The sequence below is a fragment of the Rhinatrema bivittatum genome, chromosome 9 (genome assembly GCF_901001135.1).
Source record: "Rhinatrema bivittatum chromosome 9, aRhiBiv1.1, whole genome shotgun sequence".
Classification (NCBI taxonomy): domain Eukaryota; kingdom Metazoa; phylum Chordata; class Amphibia; order Gymnophiona; family Rhinatrematidae; genus Rhinatrema; species Rhinatrema bivittatum.
Window position 1 is genome coordinate 81,037,645 of NC_042623.1, and position 25,636 is coordinate 81,063,280.

A 25,636-nucleotide genomic window follows, 5' to 3' on the forward strand; every position below is an offset into this window, starting at 1 on the left:
GATTCTTGCCCACTATGTTGAGAACCGACAAGTCACAACAATATGCACAAGAAGCAATGCGATACTAAGAAGAAGCATAGGTACACAGAATATGTAGTCTATCCACTTTCTCTTGCTGATGTAGTACCACAGATTTTACTTGATCTCTGCCTTTATCATCACTTCAACCATGTATATTTTATCTTATCTTAAAAATAAAATGTAAATAAGTGGACCCATCATATGTTCAACTGTAGTAACCAAACTATACTCAGTTCAGAGTTACAATCGTTGGTCCAAAATATCCTTTAGTAGCTTATTTCCATAATATCATCAAACAAAACACATTATATCCATGATGAAAAGCCCCAAACTACTTAACTCAACTTTGAGGAGTCCCACATTAAGAAGTCCTGACACAGGACCGCGTTTTACATCTGCTGCTTTAGGGGTGCCTTTCCTTCACCGTACATCAAGCGGAGACCCTTACATAGCTCCTCTCATTGCTGAAAACTTTCTGTAATGAAGGCGCACACTGTGCTATTTAAATGTTAGAACGTGCAACAACATGATTGGATAATATTTTCAATGAGCATTACTCGTTTGTGCAAGCTTTGGGTTACTTTTATTCTTTTAAAGAAAGTTTGTCTGTTATATTTATTTGTAATCTATGTAACTTATTACATTGTTCATATTATAAATGTTTATGTATTAATGTTCCCACTTAGCATAGCTATTTGTCTAGCTGGGCGGGCCACAGGAACTTTGAAATAAATAAATAACCGGAATCTGGGTGGGCGAGAGAGAGCCAGCAGCGTATTGTTGCTGTTGCCAGGTATTTGTGCTGTTTCCCTCCCCGGGGAACACTTCTTTATAATCCGGCTACGAGTGCAAATGCTCTGGAAATCTGTGCTTAGTTAGAAAGGGGAGGCAAGTCTTCAGTCAGGTCATTTACTGGGGTAAATTGGTATTGACCTGGGTAAATGGCTTTCAACTTGCCTTCCACGTGCATGGCATTGACATCACTATTAAGGAAAGCTTGCTTCACTTTTACTGCATTATATGTTAAAATGTTATATAAAATCTTGAACTTTACTGTATTGACCTGACAGTAAGTAAGGGATGGAAGATAAAGGAGCTGATATACTAGAGCTTTTCTCCCATTCTGTATCTGTGGGGAAAAATGCTTAGTAAATGAGGACCAAAGATCCAAATGGTCCATCCAATCTGCCCAGCAAGTTGTTTATATTTTGAGTTTGGTTGTTATTACCTTCTCCATTGAATTAAAACATTTCTTGCTCTGTTAGTCTTAAGGAAAAATAGTTGCCTGGGAAGTTGTGATACCTAGAAAGCTTTGTGTACACAGATATTTCTATGCATCGTTGTTTTTTTTGGGTTTATTTATTTTATTTATTTAAAAAGTTTTTTTTATACCGGTATTTGGTTATTACCATCATAATTTTATTTTAAAAAGCGGTATATAAATACTTTTAAATAAATAAATAAATAAATAAATATCGGTTTACTATATAAAAAGTTAAATTAACTACTAACAGTACAATAATATAAAAACAAAATATAAAATCTATGGATTCATTCGTACGTTATTAAATTATTAAAAAACAATTTCATTTTAAACTTCAGTCATGCACATAACCATTCATACCATTGCTCCTCACATACTATCTGCTGCAGTATTTCTGCTGCTCTCCTGGTACTATGCTTTTCCAGTCTCAAAAGCCTGTTGGAATAACCAGGTTTTAATTTTTTTCTTAAATTGTGCTGCAATTCGACAGGTAAACTATTCCGTATCGTGGGGCCAGCTAAAGCTAACGCTCTTTCCCTTACCGATGTCAGCTTTGCAGATACCAAAGATTGAGTTGATAGCAGGCCCTTATTGGCCGATCTTAAATTTCTCTGTGGTACGTGTAGCCTTATTGCTCCATTCAGCCATTCTACCTTCTCGTTATGGAAAGCCTTGTGTAAGATGTTTAACACTTTGATTTGCACTCTCTGTTCTATCGGGAGCCAGTGCATTTCCATCAGAACAGGGGTAATATGTTGCTTTCTGTTTGTCCCAGTAAGTATTCTCGTGGCTGAATTTTGCATTGTTTGAAATGTACGTATGGTGGTATAGGGCAAACCCAACAGCAATGTATTACAATAGTCTGTAGACGAAAATATTAAGGTTCTCCTAAGTCCCTTCTACAAAGCACATAATTGCAGCTGATGGAAGTTCTTAATATGTATAATATACAATATTTTCAAGTACATTCAGTAAGGAGTAATACCTTCTATGAACTACAAACTCTTCTGTTGTCTAGGATATCCTATAGACTGAGCCCTAGGAGCAGCCATTTTGGAGCAGTGTCACAAATTACACCATGTGATTAGTTCCTTTGGTGTGAGTGACACCATAGCCAATATGGCCCCTTCCAGAGATTCAGGGGAATTGCAGGAGAGCTGCTGAATCTTAAATATGCTGACTTCATAGTAAAAATATGACAACTGTTGGACAAGTATGCTTTTTATATGCTGAACAATAGCTTTACCTCAAAAGTAAACAAATAATGCACAGGAACCAAACATTTTTTTAATGTGGAAAGAACGTTCTAGAACAGGGGTAGTTATCTTTGGTTCCGGAGTACCATAAATAGGTTTATCCCCTTTATGCTATATAGAATGAAGAGGATAAACTCAGGAACAACATAAAATGTAAATAGTTTCAAATTTGTAGTCGCTCACAAGTCAATTGGCAGTGCATTCCAAAGAGAGTGAACAGGACCCTTACTTAGGGTCTCCATTGTAGTTCTATTGGATGTTCTTTGTAACAAGCCCACTACTTCAAGAATTAGACTAAAAATGCTCCCCTCAGTTACCCAAGTATTGGGAACAATTATTCGGTCGAGCATATGACACCCTCCCCCCCCCCCCCCCCCCCCCCCCCCCCGATGTGTGGCCCATGAATGACATGTGTCAGGTTATAGACTACTAGCAAAGCAGAAAACTCCTAGGTTTGAGCCTTTGATGGATTATCCATATGAACTTTAAAATCTCCAAGTCTCATGAGGTTTTCATACTTAAGACACAAGTGAGTGATGAACTCTACAATATGAGAAAAATTAGCCCCAATTATGTCAGGAGATTAATACATTAAGGCCAAAAGTCAAGAGTTAAAACTATCCACTAGACCCCTCGCAGCCTAGCACCATTTTCAAAGAAACCTATGCTACTTGAATGCTTCATATGTGTATTAAAACTACTCCCCCCACCACTTTCATTTATGTCTAGGATAATGTAACCATGACTAGTTGGGCACAACTGATTTAGCAATACATTAACCACTACAGAAAGCAAGACTCGGTAACATGTAAAAGATCAATATTACAGTCAGATAATAAAGTGAAAACTAAATCTGCTTTCCCCTTAACTGAAATCGCATTTAGATAAACTATAATATAGGGTTGTGATGGTAGTGGTAACGACGACTAATGGCATTCACTGAGAGGGGTAAATAATCAGCCCTCTTCACTATCAGGGAAAGAGCCAATTATCATAATTGGATGGGAGGAGTTCATAGTAAAGGAGCAGGAATTCAAATAAAAAGGACTCTCTGACTCCGAGCACACTGTTGGCATCAAGTGGCCAGAAAAAAGAACTGCAGGCTTTTGTTGCTGCTGATGCAGTTGATTCACCGGGAGTAGAAAGGTATGATGCTTATTATTTTTGTTATTTTTATGTTTTATATATTTTACATTACTTTTTATGTAAGTTTTACATGGAATCCACTAAGAAGTTCTATATTAGGGGACTATAAGACATTATAAATAAAAATAAATACTTTTTTTTGTAATGTAATGTTTATTAATTATTTTCAAATATGTAGTCATTATACCATAAAGACACGAAAAAAGAGCCAAAAAAATTCCAAAAAACTAACAATATCACAAAAAAGGGGATCAATAGGGCAGAAATCCAAAAACGATGCTCACATGTAAGCTAGCAAAAATCTGAATCATATTTTGTCTTTATGAGAAAAACATTTTTGAGAAAAAATTATTATGTTATACTTCATACAGGTTGTGTGTAATTATATAAACCGCATCAGCAAGCCAGGCAGCGTATCTCCTACACTGAGTGAGATCGCTCGGTCTTCTCAATCATTTGCGGTATCTTACTGAAAAAAAGGGTTATCAAAAAATGAAGGGCAGTATTAACTCCAAAATGTCCAATAAATATACTAAAGTTTTTGTAACAATGGGCTCACTCTGCAGATGTATATCAGTATTTCAAAACATAGTCGGACTACAAAACGGAACTCCAGAAAGGCTTATTGGACATTTTGGAGTTAATACTGCCCTTCATTTTTTGATAACCCTTTTTTTCAGTAAGATACCGCAAATGATTGAGAAGACCGAGCGATCTCACTCAGTGTAGGAGATACGCTGCCTGGCTTGCTGATGCGGTTTATATAATTACACACAACCTGTATGAAGTATAACATAATTTTTTCTCAAAAAAATTTTTCTCATAAAGACAAAATATGATTCAGATTTTTGGTAGCTTACATGTGAGCATTGGTTTTGGATTTCTGCCCTAATGATCTCCTTTTTTGTAATGATATCATTATACAATAAACATTTTGCAAGAAACATGCATGTGCAGTGGTAGTAAGTCATTACAATGATCAATTGCATGAAATAATATACACAGTCTAAAGAACATTGTACAGCTGTCTATATAGAAATGTGTTTTTATGTATTGTGTCTTTTTCCCTGTTTTTCTCCCCTCAGTAGTGTCTTATTCAAGGCTGGAGTTAAGATTTTGGCACCCATGGGCGGAGACTCAATAGGTGCCACAATAGAACTCCGCCGCGGAGTTCTATTGTGGCACCTCTTTGAGGCTCTGCCAGCACATGGCCCTAAAGCAAAGAGAAGCAGGCTCCTCGTTGGCCTGGATATTTGGTACCTTCAAAATTTGGAACCTTAGGCAGTTGCTAATGTTACCTGTTCCTAAATCTGAGCTTGCCATTTGTTACTCTCCTCAGATGGCACATCCAAGAGACATTCAGTGGTCCAAGGACTGGAACTTTCTTTAGGGTTCAATAGTCATAAATAATACCTTCCCTTATATTTTCACAACCACCATAAAGATAGCCATCATAATAGATATCTTATTTTATCTTAATATAATATAAGATAAGATATAAGTTATGTGGAGTCTTTGATCCTCTGAGAAAATAGAAACGTTTTATATGCACATTGGAAAATAAAAAAAACTTACAAACGTATGCCAAATGATTATTTATAAGACAATGAAGATCTGTTGACCGGTAGTGTCTATAATGATGGCTATGATGGCTAAGGGAAGGCTTTATTTATGACTATTGTCTTCTGGCTTTTTCTGGGTTTCACGCTAATTCCTATTGAGCGTGACTTTCTTCCGGGTTACCACTGGTAAATTGGCAGGAGTGGCCACAAAAGTGGCAACTGTGTTCCCTTCTTTTCCAGGCCTAAGCACACTCCTTGTCTATCCACTGCCATGCAGCACAAAGCACTGTAGTCTGAGCTACAGAACCAGCCCCCTTATGTATGGTATTCTATATATTTATTAAAAGTACAAATTATTTTACAGCTAACTGTAACGCACAATAAACCTCTGGAATTTGTTGCCAGAGGATGTGGTTAGTGCAGTTAGTGTAGCTGGGTTCAAAAAAGGTTTGGATAAGTTCTTGGAGGAGAAGTCCATTAATGGCTATTAATCAATTTTACTTAGGGAATAGCCACTGCTATTAATTGCATCAGTAGCATGGGATCTTCTTAGTGTTTGGGTAATTGCCAGGTTCTTGTGGCCTGGTTTTGGCCTCTGTTGGAAACAGGATGTTGGGCTTGATGGACCCTTGGTCTGACCCAGCATGGCAATTTCTTATGTTCTTATGTTCTTAACTGCCCTTTGTGATGCTTCTCTGCAGTGTTGTGTGCAACATACGTATAAGCTATTATTTCTCTTTATTGATTCTATTTACCATGCATTTATTTATAACCTATTAATTTTAATTATTTACAACAGAGTGACAAATTTTGTTGATGCTGAGGTTGGCCAGGCACTGCCATAGAGAAGAATTGAGTTTGATTCCTGGGTCAGATCTTTTGCTTTCTAGGCTGGCTGGAACTGAGGATGCTGCTGTCACAGCTTTTGGAAGCAGGGCCAATGGAAGTACCAGGCAGACTAGGCAACCGCCTAGAGCGCAGCAGGTTCAGGGGCAGCAGCCTAGTACTTCTACCGGCTCTACGCTGATGTCACATTTATGCAGCAGAGTAACCTCGGGACTGAAAGGACTTTTAGTAATTACACCTGCTGAAAGAGAGAATAGTGAACTATCTACAGTCTGGAGAATTGATGGACCAGAGGCAGCATGGATTCACCAGGGGAAGATCCTGTCAGACAAATTTGATTGACTTTTTTGACTGGGTAACCAAGGAATTGGATCAAGGAAGAGCACTAGATGTCATCTACTTGGATTTCAGCAAAGCTTTTGATACGGTTCCGCACAGGAGACTGGTGAATAAAACGAGAAGCTTGGGAGTGAGTGCCGAGGTGGTGACCTGGATTGCAAATTGGTTGACGGACAGAAGACAATGTATGATGGTAAATGGAGCCTTCTCTGAAGAGAGAGCGGTTTTAAGTGGTGTACCGCAAGGATCGGTGTTGGGACCGGTCCTGTTCAATATCTTTGTGAGCGACATTGCGGATGGGATAGAAGGTAAGGTTTGTCTTTTTGCGGATGACACTAAGATCTGCAACAGAGTGGACACGCCGGAAGGAGTAGAGAGAATGAGACGGGATCTAAGGAAACTGGAAGAGTGGTCGAAGATATGGCAGCTGAGATTCAATGCCAAGAAGTGCAAAGTCATGCATATGGGGAGTGGAAATCCGAATGAACTGTACTCGATGGGGGGGGAAAGGCTGATGGGCACGGAGCAGGAGAGGGACCTTGGGGTGATAGTGTCTAATGATGTGAAGACAGCAAAACAATGCGACAAGGCGATAGCAAAAGCCAGAAGAATGCTGGGCTGCATAGAGAGAGGAATATCGAGTAAGAAAAGGGAAGTGATTATTCCCTTGTACAGGTTCTTGGTGAGGCCTCACCTGGAGTACTGTGTTCAGTTCTGGAGACCGTATCTACAAAAAGACAAAGACAAGATGGAAGCGGTACAGAGAAGGGCGACCAGGAAGGTGGAGGATCTTCATCGGATGACGTACGAGGAGAGATTGAAGAATCTAAATATGTACACCCTGGAGGAAAGGAGGAGCAGATGTGATATGATACAGACTTTCAGATACTTGAAAGGTTTTAATGATCCAAAAACAACGACAAACCTCTTCCGTAGGAAAATAATCAGCAGAACCAGGGGTCACGATTTGAGGCTCCAGGGAGGAAGATTCAGAACCAATGTCAGGAAGTATTTCTTCACGGAGAGGGTGGTGGATGCCTGGAATGCCCTTCTGGAGGAAGTGGTGAAGACCAGAATTGTGAAAGACTTCAAAGGGGCGTGGGATAAACACTGCGGATCCATAAAGTCAAGAGGCCGCCAATGAAGAGTGGGTGACTCGCCAGAATGATGGCTATTGACACAATACCCTTATTAAATAAACATACACATGCTTACTGTGACTCCTACATCGCTCAAAGCTTCAACAGCAAGAGGTAATGGAAAAAAGGATTTGCACTCACAAAGAGGGGAGTAGCTGGCTTGTTACGGCGGTTACTACCCCAAACCAAATATGCCTGATACTTCACTTTCAATGCATATACAGCATAGCTCTCTGCTTCAATGACAGGGGAGAAGAATAACTGATACTTCACACATCCAGCAGAGCTCTCTGCTACAACGGCAAGGGAGAAGAAAAAGGGTTCGCACTCAAAAAGCGGGGAGTAGCTGGCTTGTTACGGCGGTTACTACCCCAAACCAAATGTGCCTGATACTTCACTTTCCATGCATATCCAGCATGGTTCTCTGCTTCATCGGCATGGGAGAAAGACTGATACATCACGCATTTCCAGCATAGCTCTCTGCTTCAACAGCAAGGGAAAAAAAAACAAAAACAAAAACAAAAAACTGATGCTTCACGCATATCCTGCATAGCTTCAACGACAGGGGTGAAGAAAAAAAGGATTCGCAATCACAAAGCGAGGAGTAGCTGGCTTGTTACGGCGGTTACTACCCCAAACCAAATGTGCCTGATACTTCACTTTCAATGCATATCCAGCATGGCTCTCTGCTTCAATAGCAGGGGAGAAGAAAAAAAAACCAACAAGGGCTGTACAACATAGTCTAGGTAAAACAAATAAGCATGGGTGTAGCTTGCTTATCGCAGCGGTTACTGCCCCTACTACCCCAAACTAATCAAGCTAGATATTTCACTTGGATGCAGCTCCATCACTGCTCTCTACATTAATGGTGGGGGTGGAAGGGGAATAGAACAAGGAGCTAAGAGAAACAGATAAGAATGAGAGAAAAAATGTGTGAGGCTTGCTGGGCAGACTGGATGGGCCATTCGGTCTTCTTCTGCCGTCATTTCTATGTTTCTATGTTTCTATGTTTCACCTGCTTTTTCCCACCCTCCACCTCCTGCAGCTGGAAGAGGAAGTTGCGTTGCTTGGGCCGTGGGGGTGGGAAGAAGAAGATCCAGTCGCAGTGGCGTGATGGAGTAGGAAGGTCATTGACCCTGCAGGCCACAAGAAAGGATTCCCAACATGGAGCATTTTCAGTCAGCCTTCGTGGTGAAAAAGAGCTTATATGTTTCTTTGATGGTGTTCGATGTTTTATGAGGCATGGTGATGTTTCTGCTTTTCCAGTTTTGTACTGCATACAGAGTTTGGTTTGTTGCAGTTTCCAGTTCAGTTTTTGTCTACATGTTTCTAGTTGTTGTCTCTTTGTTCTGTATTTGGTGAGGGTCTGGCTGTGTTTTTCATGTGTGACTAAGATGAGGTATTCTGTTAGCATATAGTTTCTGTATAGGGATGTAAAGCAATCTGGCTTAATTTTTCTAATAGGAATTATATGGGTCTGGTGTAATATTTACAGTGTTGCCTTTTCAGCAATAGTTGTTGCAGTTTGAGTGCTGGCAGTTAGTACTCTTGGGGCCAGATCTTAAAAGATACGCGCGGGCGTAGATTTGTTCGCGCAACCCGGCGTGAACAAATCTACGTCCGATTTTATAACATGTGCGTGCTGCCGCACGCATGTTATAAAATCCAGGGTTGGCGCGCGCAAGGGGGTGCACACTTGTGCACGCCGAGCCCTAAGGGAGCCCCAGTGGCTTTCCCAGTTCCCTCTGCCACCCCCCACCTTCCCCCACCTTCCCCTACCTAACCCGCCCTCCACCTACCTAAACCCCCATCCTGACCTTTGTTGCAGAAGTTACGCGCCTCCGGGCAGGTGTAACTTGTGCGCGTTGGCCAGCTGCCAGCGCACCATTCCCCAGCACAGCCACAATGAAGGAGGCCTTGGTCCTGCCCCCGGACCCACCTCTTCCCGCCCCTTTTTCGAAGCCCCAGGACATACGCGCGTCCCGGGGCTTGTGTGCGCCGCCGAGCCTATGCATGATAGGCTTGGCGCGCTCAGGGGCAGCTTAGGGCAGCTTTTCAGGGGTTATGCGCGTATGTTACGTGCGTAACTCTTTGAAAATCTGCCCCTTGGTATATTGCAGTTGTAATTCAATTTTCTCATGGCTTTCTGAAGGCCAAGTCCAAAACACACATTCTAATAGGTCTAATTTAAGTTATGATATTGAGAGGAATAATATAGTACAATAATAATAGGCTTAATACTATATGAATTCCAAGTGTCTTTTTTTTCCAGGGTTTTCTGGTTGGCACCACAGTAATGCATATAAGTATAATGGGCTCGATATTCAGACATATCCATCTAAGTTACAAGGGATATTCGGCTGCACGTCTATGCCACTGAATATCCACGCACAAATCACTATTTAGCCAGATAAGTTATATCCGGCTAAATTAAACAGCTCTATGGCTGATCTGACTGATCTGATTAACTTAACCGGATAAGAGCAAATATTACTATTTATCTGGTTAAATTAACTGGATAGGTAGCGCCACCTTGATCCGCCCACTGCTTGCCCGCTTTTTATGCGGCTAAAAGATGGCCAGAGAAATGACTTAACTGGCTATCTAGCTGCTGCTGAATCTACCCAAATAATCAGCAGCCCACTAGATAGCCAGATAAGTCCCCCCTGCAGCCAAGAAGAGGTGCAGGCTCTGGAGGTTGCCAGCAGCTGAGAAGAGGAGCAAGCTCTAGAGGCCACAGCAGCCAAGAAGAAGAAGGAATCTGTTTTTCCGTTGCTCCTCCTGTGCCTGCCCCATGCTATTCAAAACTCACAGGGCTAGCACTTTCTCTATGCTGATCTCATGATGCACAAGATCAGTATAGAGCACATACTGGCCACACATGGTTTAAAGGCTGGCATACTAAAAGTGGCAGGAGAATGGACTTCTTCCTCTTCTCAGCCACTGGCGACCTTCCAGATCTCTTCATTCTACAGTTGCCGGTGGGATGGGGTCTGCCATGGGCTTCCTGGCCTGTTCCTCTTTTCAGCCATCGGCGGCCTAGCAGGCCTCTTCCTCTTCTTGGCCACCAGTGGGATTGGATCTGCTGGTGGCTTCCCCATCCTGCTTCTCTTTTTGGCCGCCAGTGAGATGGGGGTCTGTTGGCGGCCACCCGATCCTGCTTCTCTTCTTGGCTATGAGCGAGATGGAGTCCACTGGCAGCCTCATGTTCCTGTTCCTCTTCTTGGCCACCAGCAGTCTCCTTAACCTGTTCCTTTTCTCAGGCCACCGGCAGAATGAAGTCTGCTAGCAGCCTCCCAGGACTCTTCCTCTTCTCGGCCGCCAGCAAGATTGGGTCCACTGGCAACTTCCTGGTCCTGCTCCTCTTCTTGGCCGCCAGCAAGATGGGGTCCCCCAGCAGCCTCACAGGTCTCTTCCTTTTCTGTTTCACTGCTCTCATGGATGTGCACGTAGTTGGTCATGCACAGTACACCTTGTTTTAAAGTTGGTGGTGCTTGTGCACCACTGTGCACTATGGACCCTAGTCTCTGAGGGACTGCTACCACAGAGCTGAAAGAAACAGTGGTATATCCCCTGCTAAAAAAGGCCTCCCTAAATCCTGGCAAATTTGAAAACTACCAGTGTCAAACATTCCATTTTTGGGGAACTAATGGAACAAACCATCCAAATCTAACTAAATGACTGGCTGGTAGAGAGAAACTGGCTGGACATTTGTCAATCAGGCTTCAGATAAGGCCATGAAACAAAGATAGTCCTTGTTACCCTGTTGGATGATCTTCTCAAATACCATGATGGGAGCCAGGCCATGATCCTTATGCTACTACATTTCTCAACAGCTTTAGACAATACAGATCAAACTATCATGCTATCATGGTTAGCAGAAGCTAGCCCACATGACAAAGTCTTTACCTGTTTTACCTCCTTTCTGTATGACATACAACAATCTGTATATTTCTCTGACAATTCATCAACACCTTGGGCCTGACCTGTGTGTTCCCACAATGATCTGTACTGTCACCTGTACTATCTAACATCTACCTCAGATATCTATCACAGCTTATCCGAACTTCTGACATAAAATCCTGTTTCTGCATGGATGATGTTCACCTCATACTGCCAATTGCCAATGGACCTTGACCCATCACCAGTTATAAAAAAGTTAACTCCATGTCTCATAGCCATGTCTCATGGCTGACTGGTAGGTAATATGTCACAGAATACAGAATACACTTATTCACAAGTATAGACGTTTACTTATAAATCTGAGAATAATCAATAAAAGCATTCAAGGTTAGAGTTTTGCATTAAATAATATACACAAAAATACTTCCCCTCAAGTTTCAAATGTGAGTCTGAGACTGATATATCTTTTTAAAGACAGGAACATAGCGCTGGAAAACCAGGAACAGTTCATTAGGCACTTCATTAACCACTGTAATGTCCAAAAGCTTTTTCTTTGAACTGTTCTTTCTCTGATTTCAGTTAGCTTGGTCTTTTTATGTTGATTTTGCTGACCTTTGTCCTAGTTTAAGTTTTACTCTGGGCTACTCCCATGTGTTCTTGAGGCCACAACTACCGTGTTTCCCCGAAAGTAAGACAGCGTCTTACTTTCTTTTTACCCCAAAAAGTCCCACTATGTCTTACTTTCAGGGTATGTCTTATATTGGAAAAAACCTGTAAGACATCCCCCGAAAGTAAGACGTAGTGTTCAAAAAAAAATTATTTTTAAATACCTGTCGGAGGGCCGCGTGGGTCCAGGCGGCCGGCGGCGGGAGCCGGGTGGTCGCGTGTTAAATCTAGGCCGCGGGCGGGTGGGCGCTTGTTCCCGGGGGGGGGCGGGTGGACGCGCGTTAGTTCGAGACGGCCGGCGGGCGGTCGCGTGTTACATCTAGGCCGGGTCGCACAGGCGCGCAGTGGGGGCTGCTTTCGGCGCTCAAGGCAGTCACATGCCGTGTGTGACTGCCTTGAGCGCCGAAAGCAGCCCCCACCGGCAGCCCCCAGCGCCGAATCGCAGGGGTCGCACAGGCGCTGTGGGCCTGTGCGCGCATTCATTCACTGCCGGGGGGGGGCTGCCGAGGCAGCCCCCCCCGGCAGTGAATGAATGCGCGCCTGTGCGACCCGGCCTAGATGTAACACGCGACCACCCGCCGGCCGTCTCGAACTAACGCGCGTCCACCCGCCCCCCCCCCCCCCCCCGGGAACAAGCGCCCACCCGCCCGCGGCCTAGATTTAACACGCGACCACCCGGCTCCCGCCGCCGGCCGCCTGGACCCACGCGGCCCTCCGACAGGTATTTAAAATAATTTTTTTTTGAACACTACGTCTTACTTTCGGGGGATGTCTTACATTAGCCGACCCCCCTAAAATTCCCACTACGTCTTACTATCAGGGGTGTCTTACTATCGGGGAAACACGGTATCTGTCGTTATCAAATCAGCAAACGGTTAGGTGTGGCCAAGTGGCTATTGTCCTATTTTCCCTGATATCTGAACAGTTAGCCTCCTGAGTAACTGCTCTTTAATATATCTGATCTCATGACTTGTTTCTTGTTACAAGCAAGCTAAGAAAAATGACATATTTATTCTCAGAACTTATAGGCCTTATATCAAATAACTACACTAGTGATTCTCTGCTCCACTAATTTCTATTGCAGTATAAAGTTCTTCACGTAAACTAAATAGCTCCTTAAAATAATTTCCCATGCCATTTAAGAGTGGACAAAAAAACAAACCCCATTTGAACCTTAAAAAAACAGAGATTCTCTGGATATGAAATACTAGGAGGTTGGTCCCTGATTGAAAATCTCATTCTGAAAATATGAATTAACCCTGAAAACACAGGGCAGAAGCCTCAGAGACCTGCTTGACTTATAATTAACTATGCTCCCACAAATCTCAGCAATGCTAAAGTGCTACCTCTTCCAGTTACATATACTGTGAAGATTCCACCCTCTCATTGAGAAAACAAACTTACTGACAGTAGTCCATGTCACATTAATCTTACTGTCATGGTCTAGCAGGCTGGAGACAAGCAGCACCTTCACAGAAGTGGTACAGAACCACAGGGCAGGACTGGAGATGATCATCTACTTAACCAGTCACCTCCCCTGCAGGTTGAGCCCTTGGATTCTGGGAGCTGGTAGGGCTTGTCTCCTGCTGAATATCATAGCTGGGTCCTGGTACAGGCTGGGAGCTGGAAACAGGTACAGACTGAGCTGGAGCTAAGGCTGGAGCTGAGGGCAAGGCCTGGGAAAACATACAAGAGACAGGACTGGATGGGGAAAGTCAAGGACAGGACTAGATGAGGACCGGACTAAACAAGGACATGACTGGACAAGGACTGGACTAGACAAGGACAGAACTGGAGAGGTAACAGTGAACAAGAAAGACCAACAGGGCATGAGACTGGACAAGGTAACTCTAAAAGGCCCGGAGGCTGCAAGGCAGGACAGAGAGGCCCAGGAGACCACAGAGCAAGGTGAGGAAGTATGGAAGGCTATAAATTAGGACAGACAGCCAAGTTAGGCCACAGAGCAAGACAAGAGGTCAAGAGAGACCACAGAGCAAGGCAGGAGGTCTGGGTAGGCCTCAAGGCAAGGTAGAATAGGAAGAAGGAGGTGGCCAGGTCAAGGAGTCAAGGTTAGTCAATGAAGAGATACTAAGGTTGGACAGGCTGGGTTAAGTAGGCCTGTGGCTGAGGCATCAGGTGATCAGTGAAGTGGTGACTTGAGCAGCTGGGAACAGGGCTTGTTGAGGACCCTGGTGGAGGAGAAGCTGCACAGTAGGCAAAACCATAGCACAGAGAGGCTGCATAGCAGGCAAAATTGTGACACTTACATTAGACTACTGTAACTTTAAAAAGGACTACCAGAAAAGGCCTTTCACAAACTCCAGCTTATATAAAATTATACAGCTCACATGACAGAGATGAAAACCACATGATCATATCACACCCATCCTACAAAAACTACCCTGGCTACCAATCTCCTAGAGTACCAAATTCAAAACCCTAACACTGACCAAGTTACTAAGAGAGATGTTGGCCTCCTACATGCCTTCCACACATCTAAGATCTTCACTTGGAGCCCCAATGAAACAATAAATAAGAAGAATGGACAATTGTTGATGAACTTTCTTGGGAGCAGCACCTACCCTTTGAAACTCTCTCCCAGAAGAGCTGTGCCAAACCACAGGACTATTCCCACTTTAGGAGAGCAAGTAAAAACCTGGCTTTTCTGCCAGGCCTTCAATTCCAAACCCATAATTACCTCCACACTGCTTTCCTCCATGCCTTAAAATGACTAACAAACTGTACAACACCATTTCTGAGCACTTTAAACTGACTATATAAACTTCCTGGCACCAACTAGGAATACCTGAAACTTGTTGCCATAACCTATTGTCTTGCTGTGATGTCATTATTTTTACATAAGTTTTGATCCTTGCTGGTTACCTTTTCAGACTGGACCTGTTAATCTGCTACATCCACCACTCTAGTGACTTATGTACCACTCTATGATGCTTTCTAATATGAGGAACTCCCATCTTGGGTGAATTTTTTATTCAGAAATCCTGCCGATGCGCCTTGCCACAGATACAAACTTAAAGGGAGTCATTTACTAAATGTTTTCTCCCATTTTGTTTCTATGGGAAAAATGCTTAGTAAATAGGGCCCTTAGATTGTAAGCCCACTAATGACAGGGAAATACCTACTCTATGTGAATATGATTCACTTTGAGTAACCAATGAAAAGCCGTGAGCCAAATCTAAATAAATAAATGATTGCAACTCTACACTTCACTTTCATGTTTTGCAGTTCCCTCACAGTTAGGCCCAAAGTGACCTCATCACATCCGTGAAGGGATGTGTAATCATAGTTTTCACAGTTTGACAGTGATTAACATTAGCCTCATTGCGTTAGTTAATCAAAAGTTTGGCATGATGACAATCACTAACCTTCCCATCCTGTTGCTTGAAATTGATTGTAAAGCACTTCATATCAATCTTGATGCCAGCTCTTAACGGGATAATGAGTTACAGCTGATGCCATTAATGCTTGCGGACATGTTGTGCCTGTTTCCTTTTTAAGCGTTCTCGCTCTGGATGCTTTGTTGCATAATAAAATTACCAAATACAAGTGTAATGGTTGGCTGGTCACAGGATGGCCCCATGAACAGCCCCATTCACCTCCAACTGCCGCAGGTGCTGCCCATCCCTACTTCGTGGCTAAGACGCCACCATTGCGTCTCCCCCACTGCTAGCTTATGTAGGTGCATGCGCCAACAGAGAAAGGCCTGTGGCGGGAAAGCGGGGAAGTTGGGAGATGTCGATAGCGCTGGCTGGATATTTAAACCCCAGCCGCGCTTCCAGCCGGCACCTCAGCAACTGGTCCTCCTGCTTCTCAGCAGTGTGTGTTGCTTCTCCAGTGTTCCTTACCCTGTCTTGCTCCAACCTGCTCTCCCCTTCCAGTCCAGCTTGCCCAGTCTCCAGCCCTACCTCATCCCAGGCCTTCTCTTGCCTGCCCGGTATTGATCTCTGCTATGGGCCCGGACTACTCTCTTTACTCCCGCCTGCCACTGACCTCAGCCCAGCCCTGGCTCAACCTGGGGGGAACAGGGATGGTATAGGTGAAAGTCCAGCTCTGTCCCAGACTAGGGCACATCCACCAGCTATCAGTGTGGACCTAGTAGGTTCGCCAGTAGGCTGCGTCAAGCATGTCATAGCACAAGGGTTCACTTCCATTACAACAAGTTCCCCAAATCTGAGTTTGCACATAGTGCATCTGTATTTGGTGCAAAGGGGGCACCTTTTATTAATGTTAATGGGATTCTACTGCATAATTCACACTGAGGCTAATTTTCGAAGCAACTTCTACAGGTAAAACCCTGCTTTATCAGAGGAGAAGGGCTTTTTTTTTTTAATGAAAAATTGCCCTCCCTGGGTGGAGGTCACCTCACTCATGTTGTGTCCCCGCATGCACAACTTCACCTGCAGTGAGAAACGGCATTCCCGGAGGTGAGGTTTGCACCTACACGCACACTTCTGAATTTTCAAAAGCATGCGCTTAATTTTTCTCAGGAAACCTACCCACACAAATTAGCTGGTAATGATCTGTGTGCATTTCACTTTGAAAACTAGGGCAAAGATTGTGAGCAGAAAGTACCACAGGCTTTTCAGCATTAAAGGCAGTCAGAAAGTCACCCCCCTTATGTCCTCAAAAACACAAAACTTTCTCTATAACCACATTAACTAGTTAATGATCCATCTCCGATCTCTTCTTTAGCAATAAGGTGATGGTCATCTTTCCAGTAATGTAATTTCACCACCTTCTTCCCAACTTCTGCACAAGAGGGACCCGATCTCCGCGTTGAGTAGCAGCGTCCGGCCTGGGTCCGGGCCCCGGCCTAGACTGAGGCACAGGCATTGAGACTGGGCCTCTGGGTCAGTCCAAAGCCTCGGCCTTGAATAGGCAGAGGTCGCAGCAACCTACTGCGCCCAAAGTCTACGCAGTCAAAGCTGGCAGATCCCCACTGGCCTGGGCTCAGCATTTTTTCAGGTGGAGGCCCTGGGAGGTCTTGTTTTCATTTTGTGACTGTTTTTTTTTTTAATGGATTTGGTTTTTTCTCATGAATGAAAATGAATCAAACAATCCCCGAAACAAAATTAGTGGGAAAAAACCTCCCGAAAACAAACCAAAAAATTAAAACAAATTTTTTTCTCATGCATATCTCTGTTATTGCTTTTGCTAGCCATCTTGTATAATTTAGACATGTGCGAGGTATACGGTTTTTAAATAAATTAATACATTTTGATTATTGCACCTTTTTTTTTTTTTGGTAGACTCCTCTAATCCCAAATCTCTCAGAATGTCCAGCTTCTTGTCTGTGTGTCTTGACTAGACTGTAAAGCGCCTCAGAGTAAGGAATGTCTCTCATGCGTATCTACACAGCACTGAATACGTTTGGCATGGTAAGCAGGAGTAGTAGAATCCTGCTATTTACTGCCTGGCCTATTTCAAAAAGTGGATTTTGAGAAATTTAAAACTTTGAATGACCCCCACCACCACCACCCCGGTTTCTATCAGTTAAAATTTGCCCTGTTGTCTAATTATATTGCTGCCACATTACTAATACATATTTTAAATTGAAAAAAAAATCCCTCTTTTTCAAACTCCTCCATGGGCTTGCTTCTGCTAAGTTCTCTGAATTTATTTCTATTCCTCGCTCTCCTTGTTCTTGTTGGACTCCTAACACCAATCCTCACTGCGTCCCAACATATAATCATATCATCTAGTCAGAGCTGGTGCCACAGCGCTCTGTTACTGCCTGGAATGATGTAAACTGTGTCTGTTTGCATCTTCAGCTCTGCTGCTCTTCCACTCCCAGCTGCAGACTTGCTTCGTTTGTTGTATATGATTGTAAAGCGTTTGGGGATACACCTCTTAAAGATGCGGTATGTGAATCGTGATTGTAATTTCAGTGTGGCACACTGGATCTGTATGGAAACATAGGGGTAAATATTCAGCCGTTGAGCAGCTACTTAAATTAGCTGGATACGCATATCTGGCTAACTTAACCGCTGAATATACCCAGATAAGTTCCAGTTAGCCGGATATGTGGTATCCAGCTAACTTTAGACCTGCTCTATGGCATTTCTAGAGTTACCCTGCTAACTCAGCTCTTCCCTGGAATGCCTTCCTCCTGCCCAAGAACGCCCCCGACCTACCCGGCTAAAGTCTAGCCGTATAATTGGTTATCTGGCTAGAATTTAGCTGTATAAGCCTTTTAAATATGCAGCTAAGCCATTTTGACAGACAGCTTTCCCATTATCCATCGAAATGGCTTTTGAATACCTACCCCTTAGTAACATGATGGCAGAAAAAGACCGTATGGTCCACCAGTCTGTCCATCCAGCCAATTAATTTAGCATTATAATTCTCGTCACTTCCTTAGAGATCCCCTGTAGTTATCCCATGCTTTCTTGAATTCAAATTCTGTTTTTGTCTCTACCACCTCCGTTGGGAGTCTGTTCCACACATCCACCCTCTCTGAAAAGAAATATTTCCTAAGATTACTCTTCAGTTTACTCCCTTTCAATCTCATTGCATGACCCCTTTCCATTGAAAGAGGCTCACCACCTATGCATGAAAACCTTTATGACATTGGAATGTCTCTATCATATCTCCCCCTTCTCGCCTTTCCTCCAGGGACCTGTACATGTTTAGATAATAAAGTCTATTCCCATATGCTTTAGAACAGTGGTTCTCAACCTTTTTTCGGCCGGGACACACCTGACAGATGGTTCTCAAGTGCGTGACACACTGAATATGTGACCATCACGGGACAAAATGTAAATATACATTCTGCATCCTCAGAAACCACGTCAACCCCCAAAAATGGGTGCAGAGCAGAACTAGGGCATTACCCGTACAGCTCACCATACAAAAAAAGATATTCTGGATCTGATGACATCTCAGTAAAAGCAAAACAAACTCTCTTTACTGACAGGCACAATAGCCCTCCTTACGAAAAGACAGTAATTTACCACTACAAATATTTAACCAGGCCCTAAACACTAATACACCTCCTATTGGGAAAACAGAGCAAGCCAAGCTGCTATAGATACCCACTTAGAAATAATTGTAAAACTATACTAATAAATGTTACAAAACAGCTGATGAACAGAATAACATCCAACAACTAAAAACTCATAAAAATTAATAAAAATTGTCTAAATATCAAAATATTTCAAAACAGCAGACACATCACATAATACCCAATAATTAAAATGGCAGTCAATCAAGAAAAATAAACTTAAAAAGCTGCCTTTACTTACCCTCTCCAGCAACTCTCCTACTCCTTTCCCTTGCAGACCAATAGCACTCACCAGAAGCAGCAGTGGCTGCTGAAGCTCTGCCTCACAGTCCTCTTCCTTAAGGCCCACAACCAGTCATAACTAGTCTCTGTCTCACACAGACTAGTAACTTCCCTAACTAGTATCTCTTCCTCACACACACACACACCGGTCACCTCCCTGACTAGGCTCTGTCTCTCACACACACACCAGTCACCTCCCTGACCAGTCTTTTTCTCACACACACACACCAGTCACCTCCCTGACCAGTCTCTCTCAATCACACACATGCTCTGTCACTTATATACAATCTCACACATACTCTGTCACTTACAATCACACACACTGCCACTCATGCACCATTGTACCACACACACACAAGCTCTCATTCATGCACCCAGGCACCCATTCTACCACAGGCACACAAGCTCTCACTCATGCAACCAGGCATGCATTCCAACACACACACCACACACAAAGTTGCCACTCACGCACCCAGGCACCCATTTTAACACACACACAAAGCTGCCACTCACGCACCCAAGCACTCATTCTAACCCACACACACACACACAAAGCTGCCACTCACACACCCAGGCACCCATTCTAACATACACACACAAGCTCTCACTCACGCACCCAGGCACCCATTCTACCACAGGCACACAAGCTGTCACTCACGCACCCAGGCACCCATTCTACCACAGGCACACAAGCTCTCACTCATGCACCCAGGCACCCATTCTACCACAGGCATACAAGCTCTCACTCACACACCCAGGCACACATTCTACCACAGGCACACAAGCTCTCACTCATGTACCCATTCTACCACACTCCCACACAAGCTCTCACTCATGCACCCATTCTACCACAGGCACACAAGCTCACATGGAGCCTCTTCTCATTGTTTGGCCCAATAAGCCTAGCCTCCACTTCTCAGCCGCCTCTGGCCTGACCTCCCGCAGTGCACAACGTCTCTCCAGCCGCCTCCCGCGGTGCGCAGGGTCTCTCTGCTCTTCAGCCGCCAGCGGCACACAAGTCTCTTCATTCTTCGACCCCGTTGGCGTCGGCGCGCAGCATCTCTTCGTTCTTCAGCCCCGCTGGCGTCAGCGCGCAGGTCTCTCCTCTCTTCATTCTTCAGCCCTGCTGGCGTCGGCGCGCAGGTCTCTCCGCTCTTCAGCTGCCGCCGGCGGCGCACAGCGTCTCTTCGTTCTTCGGCCCCGCTGGCATCAGCGCGCAGGTCTCTCCTCTCTTCATTCTTCAGCCCCGCTGGCGTCAGCGCGCAGGTCTCTCCTCTCTTCATTCTTCAGCCCTGCCGCCGGCGGCGCACAGGGTCTCTTCATTTTTCGGCCTCGCTGGCGTCGGGGCGCAGGTCTCTCCGCTCTTCAGCCGCCAGCAGCGGCACGCAGTCTCTCTTCTTTCTTCGGCCCCGCTGGCCTGGCCTCCAGCGGTGGCGCGCAGTGTCTCTCCATTCTTCAGCCCCGCCCCTGGGGAGAAGGGAAGCAGAAGCGGGGCAGTGGAACACCGGGAGCCGCGACACACCTGCCGGTGCTTGGCGACACACTAATGTGTCACGACACACCGGTTGAGAACCACTGCTTTAGAACAAAGACCGCTGACCATTTTAGTAGCCTCTCTCTGGACCAACTCCATTCTGTTTATATCCTTTTGAAGGTGCGGTCTCCAGAATTGTGCACTGTATTCCAAGTGAGCTCTCACCAGGGACCTATACAGGCAGGGCCGGAGGAACCATTAGGCAAGCTAGGCCTGTGCCTAGGGCGCCGAGACTTAGGGGGCGCCATGGCAGGCAGAAGAATTTTGAAAGGCCAAAAGTGCCCTTTCAAAATTCTGCCAGCCCCGACTCGCCCTGCCTCCACCCCCCAGTGCCACCCTCCCGACGCCCCCCCTGGTGGTCCAGCAGAGGGCCCGGGAGGGATCTGCTGCTCCTGGGGCCTCGGCTGCCACTAAGCAAAATGGTGCCGGTGACTTTTAGCCCCTACCATGTGACAGGGGCCAACCAATGGCACCTGTAGCCCCTGTCACATGGTAGAGGCTGAAAGCAACCGGCGACATTTTGGTTAGTGGCAGCCGAGGCCCCGGGCGTGGCAGATCGCTCCCGGGCCCTCCACTGGACCACTAGGGGGGCGTCAGGAGGGTGGCACTGGGGTGGAGGCAGGGCGAGTCGGGGGCTGGCTGCCTGCCGCAGTACTCCCTAAGTCTCAGTGCCTGGTCTCCGGCTGTGCCGATCTTCCTTTCTTCGGCCACGTGATCAGCTAGATCGGCTGCGCCAATCTTCTTTCTGTGTGTGTGTATGTGTGGTGTCTATGTTAGAAAGAGATGGTGCTTCTGTGTGTGTGTATGTGATGTGTGTATGTGAGAAAGAAATGGTGCTTCTGTGTGTGTGTATGTGATATGTATGTGAGAAAGGAATCTGCCAGTTTAAAAAAATGAAATGTGAAAATACATATACCTCATCTTTTGTGCTGGTAGCGTAACTTTTGAAAAGTTGGATGAAAGATGAAATTACTGAATTTTAAGCATCCCTCTTCTGGAACATAAAATTTAACAAAGTGGGTAGAGACAAATACTAAAGCAAAAAAAAATTAAAGTATTTAAAATGTTCCTCTCAGCAAAATCACAAATTTAAGATACTGATGCCAGTGGGTTTTTTTTTTTGTTGTTTTTGTTTTTAAGCATAATTTAAGCATGAAGACTAGAATAGTTCCAATCTGAAACGGTTTTGCTTTTTTTTTTTTAAGCCTTTAGAAAATGTATATTTTTTAAATGACTAAGACTGGAATCTTCCCATTTAAAAGGGAAGCTGACTAAAGATGTCTTTCTGTTCCATATCTCCCACATGAATAATCATACGACTGATAGTTTGAAGAAAGACACTTGCTTTATTGCCTGAAAGTGTAAAACAAGAGAAGCTGTATGGAGTGGGTGGCTGTCCCTTGGGAGGACAGAACCTGAAGGAAGGGTGTCATTTTGCCTTCTGATAGGAATGTGGTTTTCTAATTTAACGATTGGGAGCAACACTCTCACTTTTAGTAAAAGTGAAAAATGCTGCAAGTCTGAAAGCAAGATGCTTCTGTGAGAGTGTAATGTGTATGTGAGACAGGGAGGGTGCTTCTGTATGTGTGTGGTGTATATGTGAGACAAGGAGTGTGCTTCTGTATGTGTGTGGTGTATATGTGAGACAGGGAGTGTGCTTCTGTATGTTGTGGTGTATATGTGAGTCAGGGAGGGTGCTTGTGTGTGTCAATATGTGTGTGCAAGAGAGAGATGGAGCATGTTTTTGGCTGGCTAGTGGCTGTGAGAGAGGCATGTGTATGATTGAGCCTGTTTGTAAGTGAGATAGAACATGTGTGTGATTGAGAGCTTGTGTGTAAGTGAAATAGAGAGAGCATGTGTGTGATTGAAAGCCTGTGTATAAGTAAGAGAGAGCGAGAGCACTGTGTGATTGAGAGAGACTGGCCAGAGAGGTGACGTGTGTATGTGTGAGAGAGACTGATCAGGGAGATGACTGGTATGTGTGTGATTGTGTGTGTGTGTGTGTGTGAGAGAGAGAAAGAGAGAGCCTGGTTGGGGAGATGATTGGTGTGTGAGAGACAGAAACTGGTCCTGAGGGTGTGACTGGTGTCTGTGAGTGAGAGACAGAAGAGACTGGTTGTGGTCCCTAAGGAAGAGGACTGTGCTACTGCTGCTTCTGGTGTGGCCTGCAAGGGAAAGGAGTAGGAGAACTGCTGGAGAGGGTAAGTAAAGGTTGCTTTTTAAGTTCATTTTTCTTGATTGACTACCATTTTAATTATTGGGTAGTATGCGATGTGTCTGCTGTTTGAAATATTTTATTGGTGTTTGGTAAAGGTTTCAAAATTTTCATGAGTCTTTAATTATTGGATATTCTAGTCATCAGCTGCATTGAAATTATTTTATTTGTATGATTTTATAATTATGATTAATGATTTATATATCTCAATTTTATTGATTTGTTTCACGAGGAATGGTGAATTTTTTGTTTTTCCATTGTTACACTGTATAGAATCTGGCATGATGCATTTTACAGTTCAGTTTTTGTCTGCATATTTCTATTTATACTTTATGTGACTTTATTCTGTATTTGGTGAGGGTTTGTGTTCTGCATGCAAAGACTGAGATGAAGCATTCTTTTAGCGGTTTCTATGTAGGGAGCTGTAGTAGCTTGCCTGTTCTGTTTTCCTGTTAGGAGGTTTATTGATATTTTAGATTCTGGTGTAATATTTGTGGTATTCATTTTCATAGGTGAGGTTGTTATTCTTTGAGTGTTGGCAAATAGTACTGTGTTGATACGGGAGGACCATGCCGAAATATATCACAATAGGTATGATGCCATATGAATTCCAAGATGCAAAGTTTTCTTGTTGGCATCACAACAGTGCATGAAATTATCACAACAACTTATATATTAATTGTACCTCAGAATGTCATTTTTTATGTAAAATGTTATAAATGCATAATTTAAAATTGTGTATGGGGAGGGGGTACCAGACTGTAAAGTTTGCACCGGCCCTGTATACAGGGGCAATATCACCTCCCTTTTCTGCTGACCATTCCTATGCAGCCAAGCATAGCTTAGATACAAGGCAGGACGGAAACTGTGCTGCAAAGCCTACAGACAGGCAACATTATGCCTGTTGTTAGCCATTTCTCTTATCACTTTTATAACACCGATAACAGAATTTAGAAGAAAGCAGCCAAGCAATGTTCCCTATACAGTGGCTGAGCCTTGATGTGGAGGACAGAGGATTATGACTTGCGCCTGGTTGGACTTTTTTTCCCTTTATTTTTGATGGAGTTGGCAAAGGCTGGTTAGCAGTGGGGCAGTCGCCTGCTGATGGACTGTGATGGTCGCTGGCCCCCTCCCACCTGATTTATTTGACTGCACTCCAGCAGAACAGACAAGGAGCCAAGGATAAGATGTTTGCAAGGCTGGGAAAGGAATCCATCCTCAAGAAAAAAGCATTTTGTAGCCACTGAGCTAGATCAGAACTTTACAAATTGCATTCAGAAAAAGAAAAATTATGTACCATGGAGCTGTTTCTTCTTTACATAATGAATCAATACAGCATAATAACTACAGGCCTACCACTGGTTCAGCATGATTAAATGCTGGAAATCTTACTGAACATTCAGAGGATTTAAAAACAAATTTTGTTTTTTTATACATTTCAAAGATATATTCACCTTCGCATTGCTCACCAGGCATACCTTTTGTCAAGACAAGTGTTTATGTATAACTTGATTCTGCTCCTTTCTTTAAGTTTGTATTGAGTGAGATTAGTGTAGCTGTGTGAGGGGGCTGCACACTAATACCAGTGGAAGGTTTACATGTATTATGCTGTAACTCCCAAAGCTGTTGTTAACCTTTTCGTATAGATTCCACTGCAACTCAGCCATCTGTTAATGGGCGAAAAGGAAAAAAAGAGACAGAGGGATATGCTGGCCTAACATCCCGACTAGAGAAGCCATGTTTGCATGCAACTCACCTCGGCTAGAAGAAGCCAATGATCCTATGAGCATTCCCTCCCTGGATCCCCACCCATCCTTCTGTTCTCTCCCTTAGATTTTATAAGGCAAAGATCCCTAACCTGCTAAAGTGACCCTATCCTCAATATCTGTCTATTGTCAAGGCTCATCTATTGACTAGATTGTAAGCTCCATAGAACAGGAACAGTCTCTTCTATGTGTCTGTACAGTGTTGCATACATTTTGTAGTGCTATATACATATTTCATAGTAGTGGTAGTACTAGAACTTCTTATTTATTTATTTATTTGTCAAATTTGAATGCATGCAGAATCATTCCAAGAACCTTGTGGCGTTATCTATAAAAGCATAATAATACAAATACAAAAAAACAAACAAATCCCAAAAGTGGTTGAAATGCATTGACAAGTGAGCTATTTTTGCACCTAGCCCATGGTTCTAAGGAACGGGAGCTACCAGCAGAGCTGGTTGTACTGAGAATAGACAGTGATCAATGGTTGTATATGTACTTTTAATATATCAGAGCTAAGGAACTAGTCATGTTAATGACATGCAAAGCAGTCTGTAGACAAATTTCTCACATTAAAGTTAGTGTGTTAACTCGGACATTTGACATCTGCTCCCCTTCCCAAGGTTCAGTTAAGTTACTTGCAGTAATGATCTGTGTTAATGTTCGTATATTT

At 43.8% G+C, this 25,636-nt stretch overlaps 1 protein-coding gene across 1 annotated transcript in view; it reads right to left on the bottom strand.

Annotated features, from left to right (window-relative positions):
- The window catches only part of LOC115099559 (secreted frizzled-related protein 2-like), a 33,767-nt gene extending 22,733 nt beyond the window's left edge, over positions 1-11,034 (bottom strand). Inside the window, exon 1 of the mRNA XM_029617292.1 lies at positions 10,821-11,034. Within this exon, the coding sequence (XP_029473152.1) occupies positions 10,821-11,034 (214 nt within the window). The remainder of the gene's footprint in view (positions 1-10,820) is intronic.
- Between the last annotated feature and the right edge of the window lie 14,602 nt (positions 11,035-25,636).